We start from the raw sequence: 16803 nt of genomic DNA, 5'->3' as shown, positions 1-16803 counted from the left end.
GGAAAAAATTGTATTAAGTGAAGTAAGCCAGGCCCAAAGAAACAGAGGTCCCATGGTTTCTCTTGTTGGTTTTTTATTTTTATGTTTTGGTCGGTTGTGGGGTTTGAACTCTGGGCTTGGGCGCTGTCCTTGTGCTCTTCAGCTCAAGGCAAGTGTTCTACCACTTAAGTCACAGCACCACTTCCGGTTTTCGAGTGGTTTATTGGAGACAAAAGTCTCACAGACTTTCCTGTCAGGCTGGCTTTGAACTGCAATCCTCAGATCTCATCCTCCTGAGTAGCTAGGATTACAGGTGTGAGCCACCTGCACCCGACTTCCATGGTTTCCCTTGTTTGCAATAACTAGTACACTTCTAATACAAGCAGAAAAGGTCAAAAGTTATTTACATATGACCATATGAGATGATGTTAAGTGAAATGAACCCAAATACAGGGACACAACTGATTTTTTTCTTTCTTGCTATTGTTTTTAATGTACTTATAATGCACTATGTGATTCTTTTGTTTCTTTTGTATGTTCTTCCCTCATGGTATAATGCCTGTTTTCATTGTATTTGATTTCAGTGTCCTGTATCTTTTTTGGGGGGGAGGGTTCGGTCTTGGGGCCTGAACTCTGGGCCTGGGTGCTGTCCCTCAGCTCTTCAGCTCAAGGCTAGCACTCTACCACTTGAGCCAGAGCTCCACTTCCGTCTTTTTTCTTTTTTGCTTATGTGGTGCTGAGGAATCGAACCCAGGGCCTCATGCATACAAGGCAAGTGGGGTCTATCACTGAGCCACCTTCCCAGCCCTGGTGTCCTGCCTGTATCTTGTATATACTTTTTTATATTTGGGGAACTGGAAGGGATATAACAAAATGCTACAATAAGGATACAGGTTTACCTATTGTAACAATGAGATGTACAAAACACTATGTTGAAAACAAACATTACAATTTCAAGGCTGGGGGAGGAGGAGTTAGGGAACAGGGGAGAGAAGGGATGGTTGGGGAAAACAAAGGAGTAGGTAACAATGCTCTAAAGGAAACGTTACTCATTATCCTACTCATGTAACTATAACACCCTGTACAGTATTTTTACAATAAAAATATATGAAAAATGCAACAATAAGTGGTTTCCCATATTATTCTTTTCCACTACATTCCAAGAAACTCCTCATGAAGAAATGAGCCTTCAAACTGGGGGATGAAAAAAGAGTTGTAACAAAATAAAGCCTTAGGCTGAAATCCCTGTTTCAATGCCAACTTGGTGAAATTCAGTGCTGGGAAATGCTTTGATGATCACTACTTCCTTCAGAAGATATGTAGATTGAAAAAATGAAAAGGAAAGGATACAGGAAGTAGGAACATCAAATATCTACCCTTTCCAAAAACAAGCCCTGGCAGGAAAGACTGTAAGATGCTTCTCTCCAATTAACCTACAAGAAAACTGGAAGTGCAATTGTGGCTTAAGTGATAAAAGCACTAACTTTGAGCAAAATAGATTAGAGAAAGCATGAAGATCCTGAGTTCAAACTCCAGTATTGCCAAAACTAATCATAGTAACAATAACCCTTATGTGGAAGAGTAAGACAAAAGCAAAATTAAATGTGTGAAAGAAAGAAAGAATGTGTGAAAAGGTTATTAAAAATTGGCAACTGTGGGGCTGGGAAGTTGGCTCAGTGGTAGAGCGCTTGCCTTGCATGCCTGAGGCCCTGGGTTCGATTCCTCAGCCCCACATAAGCAAAAAGAAAAAAAATTGGCAACTGTGCCTCTGGGCACCAGAGTCTCACACTTATAATTCTATCCACTCAGAAACCTGAGATTTTAGAATCACAGTAGGGAAGCAAGCTGGGGGGCAGTAAAGCCAAGAAGAGACTCATCATCAGTTAAACACCAAAAATCCAGAGTGGAACTGATGCTTTTGTGGTAGAGTGCAGCACTGAGTATAATCTTAGCTACTCAGGAGGTTGAGATGTCAAGATCGCACTTCAAAGCCAGCCATTACAGAGAAGTCCATAAGACTGATCTCCAAGTAACTAGCAAAACACTGGAAGTGGAGCTGTGGCTCATGTAGTAGTGATAGCCTTAACCAAATTGCTCAGGGAAAGCACCGAGGCCTTGAGTTCAAGTCCTAAGACAGACAAATCAAACCAAGTTTAGGAAGATCAAGGTCAGTTGAACTGTCTGCAATATCATCTTCAAGAAGCTGTCCTATGATCCTGTCCTATGTCCTGTCAAGTCTGCAAATGAAAAAGAAATCATAGTACATAAGTGTGCCCCTGTTTCCCTAACAGCTGCCTTCTCAATAAAATCTACACAAATAAGGACAGAGGAGCAGGGGACTTTTACAGTGCTGCTGGTACTGATACAAAGTATCCACCAAATGTATGCATTTAGAAAAGATATCCTGTAGTAGCGAAGGAGAGATCAAGATGTTTTCTGTCAAGCAAAGTTAAGGAAATTTATCTCTATCAGATATCTTCTATAAGGAACAGGAAAGAAATTTTTTTCAATGCAAAAAATGACAAAGAAAAGAAGACAAGAAAGTATAAAACTTTCTCATGAGTGATAATACAAACAATCTGATAATGTTCTAATACTTTATATATACTGCCAAACCATACACATATTTCTTAGAAGAAAAGTATTATGAACTACATAACTATATTTCTAATATTCAACATAGGGCAATGTAAAACTGAACTTCCAATATTTGAAATGTAGAGAAAATACAATTCAGTGAGAGTTTTTGTGTGAGTTCAGTTGTATGAAGAGACTTTCTTATGATATTCCTTTACATTCACTTAATAGACTTTGATCATAATCTGCCCTCAAGTTTTTGTTTTCATTTTCTCTATTTATTTACTTCTCATCCTCATTATCACGTATAGTCATCATTACAAAATAATTTGCTATAATTAAATACATTTAAGCCCCCTATGAATCAAAAATGAAAACCTATAATGAAGAAATGAAAAGTAATATACTGAAAATAACCACAAGTAGTAGAGGCATTTGTTGACTCCTGAATGCTGTGAAAGGGAAAGATTGTAAAAGCAGCTTCAGTTAAATAATAGTATAATGAGAAATGATTTGTGAACAATTAGTGGGAATGGAAATACCTGAAATTATTTATCTAAAAGACATAACATAAGCCAGGTGCCATTGGCTCATGCCTGTAATGTTATCTACTCAAGAGGCTGAGATCTAGGGCTCAGTTTTTTTCTTAATGAAGTATTTATTGGTGGACCTGTATCTGACTGAGATCTAAATTTCAGTTATTGAACAAACAAATACTTATGTCATTGATCAAGCACCATCCAGGAATAATCTTCTTTTTTATTGTGAAAATATTGTACAGAGGGGTTACAATTATATGGGCAAGATAATGAGTACATTTCTTATCAAACATTGATGCCTCCTCCTTTGTTTCCCTTACCATCTCTTCCCAACTTCCCTCTATCCCTTTCCCCCTTTCCTCCCCACTCCAAAGTTGTAAAGTTCATTTTTCAACATAATGTCATGTCTTGTACATCAATGGGTCCACCTGTATCCTTATTTAAACAATTTGTTTTTTCCCTTCCCCTCCACAAATTATACCAACATCAAATACAGTGATAATAAGGGTTATACAGTGGGGGAGGGACATACAAAGCAACAAAGAAATATCTTATAAATATGTCAGAAACAATAGCAAGAAAAAAAAACCATTTGAGTCCTTATCTTGGGGTTTATTTTGCCTAACCACAGTTTGAAGCCAGCCCAGGCAGGAAAATCCAAGAGACTTATCTCCAGTTAATCACAAGAATACCAGAAGTGGCTCTCTGGCTCAAAGTAGTAGAACACTAGCCTTGAGAAGAAAAGCTCAGGAACAGCACTCAGGCCATGAGGTCAAGCCCCACAATTGATGAAAGCAAAAGACATAATGTGGCCTGATTGCAAAGATGAAAGTACACACTCTAGATTGATCTCAAAAACCTCACTCCCTGCTTCCCCTTTTACGGGGAAGCATAGACTGCAAGGAAAGGGATGGAATAAGGCAGACCAAGCAAATAGAAGCCAGAAGAAAGCAGGAATATCTACAACACATCTTATCAAATCTATATTAATCAAAGCAATTAAATGTGACAAAGTTCATAATACAATGATGGGGGAGTGAACCAGGAAGATAACATAGCAATTATATTTATATTTACACACTGTTAAGCACTTCACTACATAAAGGAAATACTAGTAGATTTTGTGAGAGAGAGAGAGACAGTCACAGTCATCAATACAAGAATAACTACAGATTATATAACAGCACTTTCAGCAATGGTGGAATCATCCAGACAAAATCAAGGAGGCATCAACTTAATTTCAACCTAGAGCAAATGAACCTCATATACACCTAAAGAACATTCCATTCAAATTCTTGTGAATGGTTGACCATTCTCCAGGATAGATAAAAGAATAAGCCACTATACAAACATTAAAACTTCAAAAAAAATGTGTTGAGCACACACTCAGACACCCATGTCGGGAGGCTAGAAATTAATGAGATAAATGGGAAAATAGATACATGAAAGTTATACTATTTTAACCACCACTGGATGAAGAAAAGTCAACATATAAGCTGCTCTTTGGTACAAATTAAAATGGAAAATAACACTACCCAAATCCATGCATATGGCAAAACATGCATTAAAATGAAACATTAAAAATTGTAAGTAGTTGCAGAGTAGGGTTTCAATTCAATAACTCAATGTATGAGTACTGCATCTTGACTGCTGCCACCCCATCCATTGATCACATCTGTCTTTTCCAACCACATCCATTTCCTCAGTTTTGATGGTTCACAGGTGGACCCATTGCAACAATGAGATGTACAAAACCTTATGATGAAAAAAGAACTTTACAACTTTGGCGAGGAGGGGGATGGGAAGGGATGGTAAGAGAAACAAAGGAGGCGTCAACAATGCTTGATAAGAAATGTACTCATTATCTTGCTCATGTAATTGTAACCCCTCGGTACAGTATTTTCACAATAAAAAAAGGATGCACTTAACAACCATTGTACAAAGATCAGTACTACAGAACCACCATTGCATCTTAAGGAAGTAGAAAAACAAAAGACCAAACCCAGAATAAGTAGTAGTCAAAGTATTTAGTAGAAGTAAAAGAATCAAATGATATTTCCATAAGCCCAATAAGTCTAATCAAGACTAAAAATGTTCTTCAAAATCAAAAGGTACAAATCCTTACTTATACTATGAAATAAGTGAGGGAAGACTGAAGTCAATAGCTTTAGATATGGAAACAGAAACAGAAGATCAATATACTTTGAGAAAACTGTACGCCAATAAGTTTGATCAAGAAGAAATGATATGGAGACTCTTACATAGGTGAAATAGGAAGACACATGAATTAAAACAAGAAATTGTATGAAATTGAATTAAATCCTCAAATCAAAGAGCAGTGCAATCTGACTTTCCTACTGAATTGTTTCAAAAATGTAAATATTACTTGAGACCCATTATTCTTACTTTATTTTGAAAATATTTTGAAGGAATTCCTTAGAGCACATAACACGATACCAACAGTATCCTGATATCAAAGCAGAAGAGAAAACAAGGAATGAAAATTATATTCAACGTCTATGATCAATATAGTGACGAATATCCTCATCAAAATACTGACTGCAACAAAACTGTGAAGACTATTCCTCATGAGCAAAGTTGAAGAGTGGGGACTATGTGGAATTATGTTGCTACTCTTAAGAAGAAACAATTACCAGAATCAAGAGGCAACCCATACAATGGGAGAAAATCTTCACTAGCTAGTCCACAAAAGATAAATATTCAGATTTGGTAAAGAAGTCAAAATTGAATAGCAAACGATGAAAGGACCCAATTTAAAATAAGCAAACAATTTGAACAGTAAACTCTTAGTGGAAGCAATACCACTTAAACTGATATAGGAATGCATGTTTGACATCTTAAGACATGATTAATATGCAAATACTATCCACACTAAAATGCCATCTCAACACAGTCACAAGGAAAATCATGAAGAAAAAAAAGTGTCGAGTGCTGGTGAGGACACAGGGGAAAGGGAAAACCTTACACTGTTGGTGCGAGTGCGACCTAGTGAAACCAACATGGACATCATTATGAGGTTCCTCAACATTCTGAAAACAGTCACATTACAACCCCATTCTGTCACATTCTTCTACATACATTTGGGATCATAGAAATTTAGTTCAAAACCATCCCAGGCAGAAGAATCTGGAAATCTCTATCTCCAGTTTACCAGCAAAAGCAGAACTAAGACATACCTCAGGGGACAGGGAACCAGTTGAACAAACAAGCAAAGGGAGAGTGCAATACCCTGAGTTCAAGTCACAGTACGTAGATACATACACACACAGAAAAAAGGATGCAGATCTCCAAAAGGTGTGGATGACAGCCTTGAACTTCTTAACCATCAGCGAAAGGTAACGAGAACAACAGAAAGATATCATCTCACAAGGGCAGGAATAGCTAATATATGGTAGACTTAATTACTTAAGGGTCTGATGAGTAGTTAAGGAATGATACAGGGTGGCTCATTGCAAAAATGAGATATACAAGACACTATGTCAAAAAATGAACTTTACAATGGGGGGTAGTTGAGGAGGTGGGACGGAAGGGATGGTAGGGGAAAAACAAAGGAAGAGGCAACAATGCTGTATAAGAAATGTACTCATTACCTTGCTCATGTAACTGTAACCCCTCTATACAATATTCTCACAGTAAAAAACTTGTTTAAAAAAGGAACTGTACATGCCTGCCCTCTAGTGACAGTAATGTACATTGGTACACCCATTGTGGAAAATAGTGTTGTACTTCATCCAATACAAATCAGAACTCCTACATGATTCAGTAATGTTAGTGGTGATTGTTTATCTAGTGTAATAAAATCAGTATGGCAAAGAGGCATCTGCATTCCTTATGTACTCTATATTATCATTGAAAAATCTGAGAAATAGAACCTAAATATCCATCAGCTGCTATATATATACACATATTTATATATAATATTTATATACACACAATACATATACATACATATTAAATATTTATATACAAATATGCATATATACACATATATGTATACATATTCATATTGTATATTATGTAATATAATATATGATATATAATGTATATATACTATGTATATTATAAATAATGTAAGGTATAATGTACATATAATAGATTTACATGTTATATAGGTGTGCATATATAACAAACTTTTCCTTGGCACTACTGTTGTTTGAAATCAGTGCCTTCCAATTGCTATGCAGCAGCTCTACTATGCCAACAATCCACCCAGCCCTTTTGGAGCTTGTGTTATTTTGAAAGAGAACTTGAAATTATTTTTGAAATGATATAAACAATCATCTTCCAAATTGCTACCACATTCTGCACAGAAACAAGAAAGACGATCCCATAACTCCTATCAAAATACAAAATTTACAATTTGCCAAAGCTATGCAGAGGGGAAAACTAGTGTGACACCTGCTTCCAATTATAGCAGAGATCCATAGTAACATAAAAAATGCACTTTCATAAAAACATATATCAATATAATAGGAGACCTAGAAATACTCTAAATCAACTACATTCATCTGATTCTTAGAGTCGTTGTCCAATCCTACATTGCTGGAAGTTGACACCCATAGTAAAGGGTGGCACGGTGAAAACTGAGTATTCATATGACAAATGCTTAGGTTAGATCTTACCTTTCATAATCTCCAAAAGGATAAAAGTCAAATCTCATCACAATTTTTAATAGGAAACGAGGATTGGAAAATTGCTGCAGATAAAGTTGTAGTGGAAACTTTTCAAGATACAAGCACAGGAATACTTCCTGATAGGGCACAAATACTTCATAAAATAATAGTAAAAGTTATGTTCTGGATTGGGTATGGTGGTAGAATCATTTGTTTCATAAACAAGGCAAAGAATCCTATCCTCGGGACACTTTACAAATGTGATCATAAAATTGAAAAGTTTCAGCCAGCCAAGCATTGAGACTCACATCTGCAATTATCACATTTTAAAGCTAGTCTGGACAGAAAAGTACTGTGAGATTTATCTCTAATAAACCAGCGATAAAGTGAAAGTGCAGCTATGCCTCTAGTGGTAAAGCACCAACCTTGAGTAAACATATCAAGTAAGGGGGAGAAGCATCTTGTCTGAACCAGAGTACTGGCACCAAAATAAAAAACTTTAAAGTTTGAAAGTTTTAGCACAACTAAAGAGACATTCAACGAAGTGAAGACACAAGCAAATAAATGGTTGTAAACCTTTGTTAGCTATTCATCTATCAGGGCTTAATATTATAGTATAAAACAACACTGAAATTTAAACACCAGTACAACAAAGAATGCTACCATGAAACAGGCACAAGAAATGAAAGACTTTTCAAATGAAAAAGTACAAATAGGATATCCATACAGGAAAAATACTGAACCATTATAGCAATCAGCACAATGCAAACCAAATGTATTGTAAATTACCTTATCGTGTAAGCCAGAATGGCTATCTTCAAAACACAAAATTACAAATTTTGGTGAAAATATGTAGAAATAAGAAAAAAATGAAGATACCTCCAATTTTAACAATGGAGCTCATATTTGACACACCTATATCACTTCTAGCTATCTCTCCAACATATCGTGCTCAGGTTTCTCTACAGATGCATGTGTAAACATGGATGTCATTTTATACCAACTATCCAATTTATGGAATTACACAGGATGTCCAACAACACATGATTGGATAGGATATGTCTTCTTTATATGAAGATAAGTTTTCTTCAGCAAAAAAGAATGAATGGAGATCATTTGTTATTCAAAGTAAGCAGATATAAGTGCAAGTACCTTGTTTTGTCTCTTATGTGTAATCGAGGAGTAAAATACATTAAAAGAGAAAGAGGAAATTACAAATATGGGAGAAGAAACAGCACGTTTGATGAGAGATAATAAATGGTTACAGCCGGGCGCCAGTGGCTCACAGCTGTAATTCTAGTTACTCAGGAGGCTGAGATCTGAGGATCGCAGTTAAAAGCAAGCCTGGGCAGGAAAGTCCATGAGACTATTATCTCCAATAAAACACTAAAAAACCAGAAGTGGCATTGTGGCTCAAGTGGTAGAGCACTCGCCTTGAGCTGAAGAGCTGAAGGATAGTGCCCAAGACCAGAGTTCAAGCCTCACAACTGACAAAAAAAGAAAAGAAATGGTTACAAATAGTGGGGGTGACTACAATACAATCAAAGTACATGAAATGAAATACAGAAACACAGTAAGAAAAAAGATAGTTACCTCAAGTCCTATATTGTAGTTAAAATTGAAAAAATTTGAAATAACACTTACCAGTGTGACATTGAGTTCATCTCTTGCTCCCAGTGACATCCAATTGCTGTGCTGCATTTATCTATATCAAGTACTCCACAAATGACACATAATGATCTTTAACTTCTAACACATATAAATTTTATAAACCAGATTGTAGGATAATGAGGCCAGACTTCTCTGATTTCCACTAGCAGCCCTTGCTAGTGGTAAGTAGCTGAGAAACATCCATCAGCTGCAACCTTAACATTCAATGTGTCTGTATAAGTGCACTAACAAAGACACTCAAATATGATTTACAGTATCAAGGGAAGGAAAATCAGGTGAATGTGGAAAAGTAGAGGAATATAAGAAAGACAATATCTAGGACTGGCATGAAGGATTAGGACATTTACAAATCTATTCTAAAGCAGTGAAAGAATTCCTGATCCTGTCATCTCTGCCTCTAAAAGTGGCCAGCCACTTCACAGTCTATCCTTGTCACACCAGCACTGGAAAAGAGGTGGGAGCCATTGCTATAAACAATGACCTTCTGTTGCAATAGGATTCGAATAGCAATGCTGGAGTAAAGTGAAGAGCTTATGACCATGGAAAGCAGAAGCTACATAGAAAGAAAAGAGACCTCTTTTCCATTTGAAGCATAGTAAACACCTAATAAAAGCTATATTTCTATTGCATCTCATCTCTTGATGAGAGGTTGGGGGAAGGGGTTACAGAAAGCATGGTAGTGAGTTCCCAGAGGTTCTTCAGGAATTCCCCATCCTGAGAACAAAAGAGCAAGTGGAACTGAAACTATGGAGGTATTACTTACACTTTGTTTGCTTCATCATGGGAAGCATCACTGTAACTCCGATCTGTTCCCATAGTGTAGAGAGGGAAGAACCCAGCAATCATCACATCTCCATCCATGTGTGCCCTGTGCTTCATACTAGAAAAGCAGGCAGTACCTTCTAAGGAGGTGTCAAGGAGTGAAAGCTGGAGAAGAAGGAAGGTGAAAATCAAAGGGAACATCACTGAAGCATCTGCCAAGCTGGAATTCTGGATGCAAGTGAAGCCCGTGGGATCAGGTGGCGATATATGTCTTGTATTTGTGTCTATGTGTATATGTGCCTTTTTTTCTTGGCAGCTTCTGTCATTGCAACCTTCAGCATTTCCCGGTAGGAATGTGGAAAACTCTCAGCCCTGTGGTTCTGCATCTGAGGCCCAGCGTCCAGGACATAAACACAAGTTGGAAAACATGTTTTCCAGTTGTCCTCTCCACCTTAGGTGTTATGCTTTCATCCATGACCACAGAGAGTGAGACCCCTGGGATGAAGTTCTCTTGTTTGATTTGGTTGCAAGCCTGGATTAGCAAATGACTTGTATGAAATCTATTAGGGATGATGCAACTGGAAATCATCAATAGTTTTCATGTTAGATGAAAGGTAAGATGGTTGTCATGAGTTCGTGCCAAGGAGATGTCAACCCAACTCTTTAGGGCACCACACTCAGAGGACATCTCACACACCCAATGTCCAAAACAGTCACAGAATATTGCTGGTTGACCCAGGCCCATTTCAATAAGAATCCCATGAGAAGACTCCAGAAATGTGATCATCTATGCTTGCCTGAAGAATGAATGATCATGTTGAATTCAGCAATGGCCCATGATAATTGCAGAATTTGAGTTACAAAATTGTATTCTGAACTTTGACCTTTACACCTGGCAATATCACTGGACTTCTTGAGTTAATGGGTGAATATACTGCCATGAAGCATTGAAACATTAACCACCTTCAGTGTCTGTAGTTTTACATTTTTGAGAATCTGTGCCTGCCCAAACATCACTTTCTTCCCTACTAAAAACATCTTTATAATTATAGCACTCAAATATATTGGACAGAGAATCTATACAAACTTCTCAATGGTTCTAAAACAATGGCTCTATAGTGCAGCAAATTTATTTTATTCCAGGCCATTCTGTTGATTGCACACTGTGGTACACTTTCTTGTAATCATAACATATGGGACAGAATAGAAATTGCATATGAGCATAAATTGAGGAAAGAACAATCTAATGACGTGCTGGTCATATATTTACACTATGGACTAGACTAGTACAGCATGTTATTACTAGGGCAAACAATGGAAGTATGTGTTATGGGATTCACAGAAACTTTCCATACTTTCTATTTAGCGCTTTTGAAAACATAATGGGGCTCTGTACAACCTGTCCTTGTTGTGAGAATCCAAAATTTTCTAATGAGGTTGCATGTGGTCTTAATCATTTAAATACTTATTGTAATAACTAATTTTAACATTTACTTTTTATATTCTTTAGTAGTGTCATTTGGACATTTCTGCATATACATGCAAATTGCTCTGATCAGATTCAAACCCTGCATGACACACTCATCCACTCCTTCCCTTAATAAAAGAATTTCAGCTGTTTTCATTTTTCCATTTTTATATCTGTGCAAGAGGTACATTGACTTTGGTTCACTTCCTTTTCCATCTCCATTCACTGTCCCTCATCTATTTAATTCCTACAATTGGATATGATCTCAATGACACTTGAGTCTTTCATTTTAATGTATAATAACTGTAAGAAGAGATTGACTGTATATTTCACACCTGCATGTGTTACATTTCAACCTCAATATCTCTATATATTACTCCCTCTTTCCTCATCTCTCCTTCAGTTATTAACCAATAGCTTGCAGTTAAGGTAATTATGCCAACTTCAGCCACATATGTACTTTGTTATTACTCATGTTTTATAATTCTATTTTCTCCTTCCCTTCCTCCTAACCTTTTCAAAGATTCCCATAATTACAAAAATGTTTGTGTGTATTTCTTAAGTATATATATATATATATATATATATATATATATACGTATGTATATATGTATATATATTTTAAATTTTTTACAATTACATGGGCAAGATAATGACTACATTTCTTATCAAGCATTGTAGCTGCCTCCTTTGTTTCCCCTTCCCATCCCTTCCCATCCTCCCCCTGCCCCCCACCCAATCCTCCCTGCTCCCCTTGTATACACACACACACACACACACACACACACACACACACACACACACAAACACACGTATATATATATATGTTGTCTTTAGATCTGGCTTCCACATTTTGCAAAATTCATGTGACCTTTGTCTTTCTAAACCTGCCTTACTTCACTTAACATGATAATCATCAGTTCTCTGCATTACCATACCAATAAAATATTCCTGTTCTGATTGTGAATAATATTTTAGAATACATCTGAACTGTTTCCATAGTTTAGCTATGGTGAATATTTCTGCAGTATACTTGGGTGTCCAAGTGTGACTATTATACCTTCACTTACATTCCTTTGAATATACAGCTCAGGATGACATAACTGGCTGGCATGGGAGATCTACTTTTAGTTCTTTGGAGAAACTCCCTATGATTTCTATAACGGTGGCACGAATTGAACTTTCCATGAACAGTCTATAAACATTGGCTTCCCACACGTTCTAACTAGCTTTTTCTTTTATGTATGTTCTTCATGATAGTCATTCTGACTGGAGTGAGATAAATTCAGGGTCATTTTGGTTTGCCTTTCTTTCATGGCCACAGATGTAGAGCATTTCTTCATGTATATATTGGCCCTTTTGACTTCTTGTTTTGAAAAGAACCTTCAAACTCGCTTATCAAATTGTTAATCGGGTTTTTGATTCTTAGGGAGTTTAATTGTCTGTGCTTCCTATTTATTCACCTTATTAATTACATCTTAGCTGTACTCCATAGGTATACTTTTTAGCTAATGACATTTTTTGTTGTGAAAATACTGTACAGAGCGGTTACAATTACGCTAATGACTTTTAACTTTACTCTGTGAAGATTTCTATGTTGATACAACCCTAGCTGTCAACTCTTGTTCTTGTTTATTGAACTATTGACATTTTATTCAAGAAGTTACTACCTATACCAAAGCTTGCATTTTGCCTTCATCTTTACTATAGTAGTTTCAACATTTCATGTTTGAATTAAGACCTAGAGATGGAAAAACAAAAGTCACAATGTAAGACTCCTAAAAGAGCTGTCTATGGTGTGCAGGAGAAGATGACCATAACTGTGTTCATAAGGAGAGAGGTTTTGTTGTCAATAAGTGAAGAAGATGGGTCAGCACATGTGATGCCCTGTTGACACATATGTGGGGTCTTCGCAGGCTGAGATAACATGCCTGGCCCATAGTTTGGAAGGGTCCATGCAGCCATCAGTGACTCCCACTATTCCAAGAAGGGAAGCTTCTAAGGTACAAACATTTTTCCATACTATGTATTTAAGATTAGTAGTCTATTAACAGAACTAGAGCTTACAAATTCTTCACATATGCTGATATGCAATCTAGTACATGCTTGTCAAGTGATGAGAAAAAACAGGAAAGAAATTTACATATGATCTCAGTAACACATGGAGAGAATGACCTTTTCCCAGCATCATTCCATCTATAGTTTAAAATTATTGAGGTCATTTGAGTATTACAGAATATAACATTGACACTTTGACCTGGGGATCCCTGAGAGTTGTTACCAAGTGTTTCATAAATGAACTTGATTTGTATGAAATATATGCCAGAGATTCCTTAAATGCTTAAGAAAAATGGGCCATGTTTCTATATAGTGTTAACCCTCCAGGCTCATAAAGGAAACATTGTCACACTGAAATGAGCTTCTCCTTCATGATGATTTATTTACTGGACAAGTAAGGTTAGCATCTCATCAGAATATTCTAAATCCCATCTAATGTAAAGTAGAAAAGTAACCTTCATATATATATATATATATATATATATATATATATATATATATCCCTACTAATATGTATTTTCTCTTAGACTTTTGCAAGGTCCTTTGAATATTTACAAGAGGTACCTAAAACCATGTAGTCCTCAGTTCAAGAGAACTCATCATTTACTTACCATGTTTTCTACATTTTTTTATTGTGAAAATACCGTACGGAGGGGTTACAATTACATGGACAAGATAACGAGTACATTTCTTATCAAGCATTGTTGCCTCTTCCTTTGTTTCCCCTTCCCATCCCTTCCCATATGCCCCTACCTGATCCTCCCCCCCCCACCAAAGTTGTAAAGTTCATTTTTTGACATAACGACTTGTACATCTCATTGTTGCAATGGGTCCACCTGTATCCCTATTTAAACAATTTGTTTCCCTTCCCCTCCACAAATTATACCAACATCAAATACAGCGAAAGCAGGGGATATACGGTGGGGGAGAGACATACAAAGCAACAAAGAAATCATCTTATAAATATGTTAGAAACAATTGCATGAAAGCAAAAAACATTTGAATATTTATCTTGGGGTTCATTTCCCTAACATCAACTTATCTGAACTTTTCTGCTTGACTCAGACATAACACTGGGTATTGCAAATAAGGGAAACCATGGGACCTATGTTTGGGCCTGGCTTACTTCACTTAATATAATTTTTGCCAAGTCTTTCCATTTCCTAACAAATGGGACAATTTCATTCTTTCTGATGGAGGCATAGAATTCCATTGTGTATATATACCACATTTTCTTGGTCCATTCATCTACTGAGGGGCATCTGGGATGGTTCCATATCTTACTTACCTATGGTAAATAATGCTGCAATAAATATAATTGTGCTGTTGTCTACATTATTGTGTAAAAGTATAAACACATATTTAAAAGTAAATTATTCCATCTAAGCCTTTCACTTTATTTTACCCATAAAACTAAACACCATAAACATCTTCATCAAAATTTTTATATCACTGTAATATCAGATACTGTGGAACTTGCATAATTTTTCTCTAAAGAACATTTTGTGGATTTTTAATGTTTCAGTTTTTTTCCATTCATTTTTTCCCCACTATTCTCCATTAACCTGGATTGTCTACTTGTTCAGCCCCTTTGTATTTCTAAGTTGCTGGTTCATCTCATTTATTTCAGTGTTTACTGTTCCTCTGAATACTATCTCAAGGCTTCTCTGGTTTATTTTAATTTATAAGGATTCTCCTTTGTATTTATTTTTGGATTTGTATGGGGCACGGGTGTGTTTGTGCTGGTTCTAGAGCTTTAACTCAAGGTTGTAGCACTGCCCCTTAGCTTTTTGCTAAAGTTATGTTGTTGTAGTGGAACTCAGTCAACAATAAACAAAGAAGCCACATTTTGAGAGGTCAAACTGGGAGTATTTATTGGAGTGCTGGCGACTGCTGGTGGACTCCTGTCTCAAAGACATGCAGCCCAGAAATGAACTTTCACAAACCTATTAAATGCTTCCATCAGAAAGAGTGGCAGTGGCCCATTTGTAAGGAAATGGTAAGACTTGAAAAAATCATATACAGAGAAGTAAGCAAGACCTAAAGAAACACGGCCCCATGATTTTCCTCAGTATATGTCTATGATAGTCCTAGAAGAGGATCAGACCAACCCAATAGTTATATACACATTACCATATAAAATGAGTCAAATCAAAGTGAACTCTAAGATAAGGAAACAATGTTTTTTTTCCCATAATAGACTTTGATTCCTGAGGAACTTTACTACTAGCTAACATGTATGGCAATATATCCTTAGGAATCCACTTGGGGAAATGTTTTTGGATATGTGACACATTTGAACAATAGTCAGTGAAAAGATATAAAAATCTAAACGCAAGATGTACATTATGTGTCTTTTGTCTATTTGTGATTGTTGTTAATGCTATTTTTAGTCCATGTTTCTAGGTAAAACCTAATTAACATGTTTTCAAATGCTTAATTTGTTTGTTATTTCAATAAAAATAGATACATATGTCAGTTATGTTTCTGATAAAATTCAAAGTCCAAAATTTGATTTTTCCATTTTCTTTTTGAAGACAAGTCTTGATATGTAGTCCAACATGCTCTTGAACTTGTTATGTAGCCTAGGGTGGCTGCTAATCCTTTCTGAGTTTCCCAATTTTAAGGAATATGGTGTTTCCATCCTGTGTGGACACATAACCATTATTAAATGTACAATTCACTGATATTACATATGGCCACATCAAAACAACGGTTTTTTATGTGTTTGTTTTTCTTCTTTTTCTATTTTTTTTCTGTTGATCATGGAGCATGACCTAAGGGCCTAGATGTTGTCCCTCAGCTCTTCAGTTCAAGGCTAGTGCTTTAGCACCACTTGAGTCACAGCGCCACTTCCAGCTTTTGCTACTTATGTGATGCCGAGGAATTGAACCTAGGGCCTCATGCATGCAAGGTCAGCATTCTACAACTGGGCCACCTTCCAAGACCCCTTATTTTTATTTATCTTTATACATATACTGTGTGAAGTTATTTCTTTTTTGTCTATGTTAAGCTTTATTTATTTTTAGCATATATTTTTTATTGTAAAGATACTGTCCTATCAATAGAAAGCCCACAGATTGGGAGAAGATCTTCACTAGCCATACAACGGACA

General features: G+C 36.4%; 1 protein-coding gene across 1 annotated transcript in view; it reads right to left on the bottom strand.

Moving 5' to 3' along the window:
- The window catches only part of LOC106001334 (vomeronasal type-2 receptor 116-like), an 18767-nt gene extending 9337 nt beyond the window's left edge, over positions 1–9430 (bottom strand). Inside the window, exons 1-2 of the mRNA XM_013036449.1 lie at positions 9374–9430; positions 7739–7866 (exon numbers count right to left, since the gene is read on the bottom strand). Coding sequence (XP_012891903.1) covers positions 7739–7866; positions 9374–9430 — 185 coding nt within the window. The remainder of the gene's footprint in view (positions 1–7738; positions 7867–9373) is intronic.
- Positions 9431–16803: the final 7373 nt, after the last annotated feature.

The sequence above is a fragment of the Dipodomys ordii genome, unplaced genomic scaffold (genome assembly GCF_000151885.1).
Source record: "Dipodomys ordii isolate 6190 unplaced genomic scaffold, Dord_2.0 Scaffold288, whole genome shotgun sequence".
In the NCBI taxonomy this organism is placed as follows: Eukaryota; Metazoa; Chordata; class Mammalia; order Rodentia; family Heteromyidae; genus Dipodomys; species Dipodomys ordii.
Note: the sequence above shows the minus strand (reverse complement) of the source record. Positions and strands in the feature narration are given on the sequence as shown.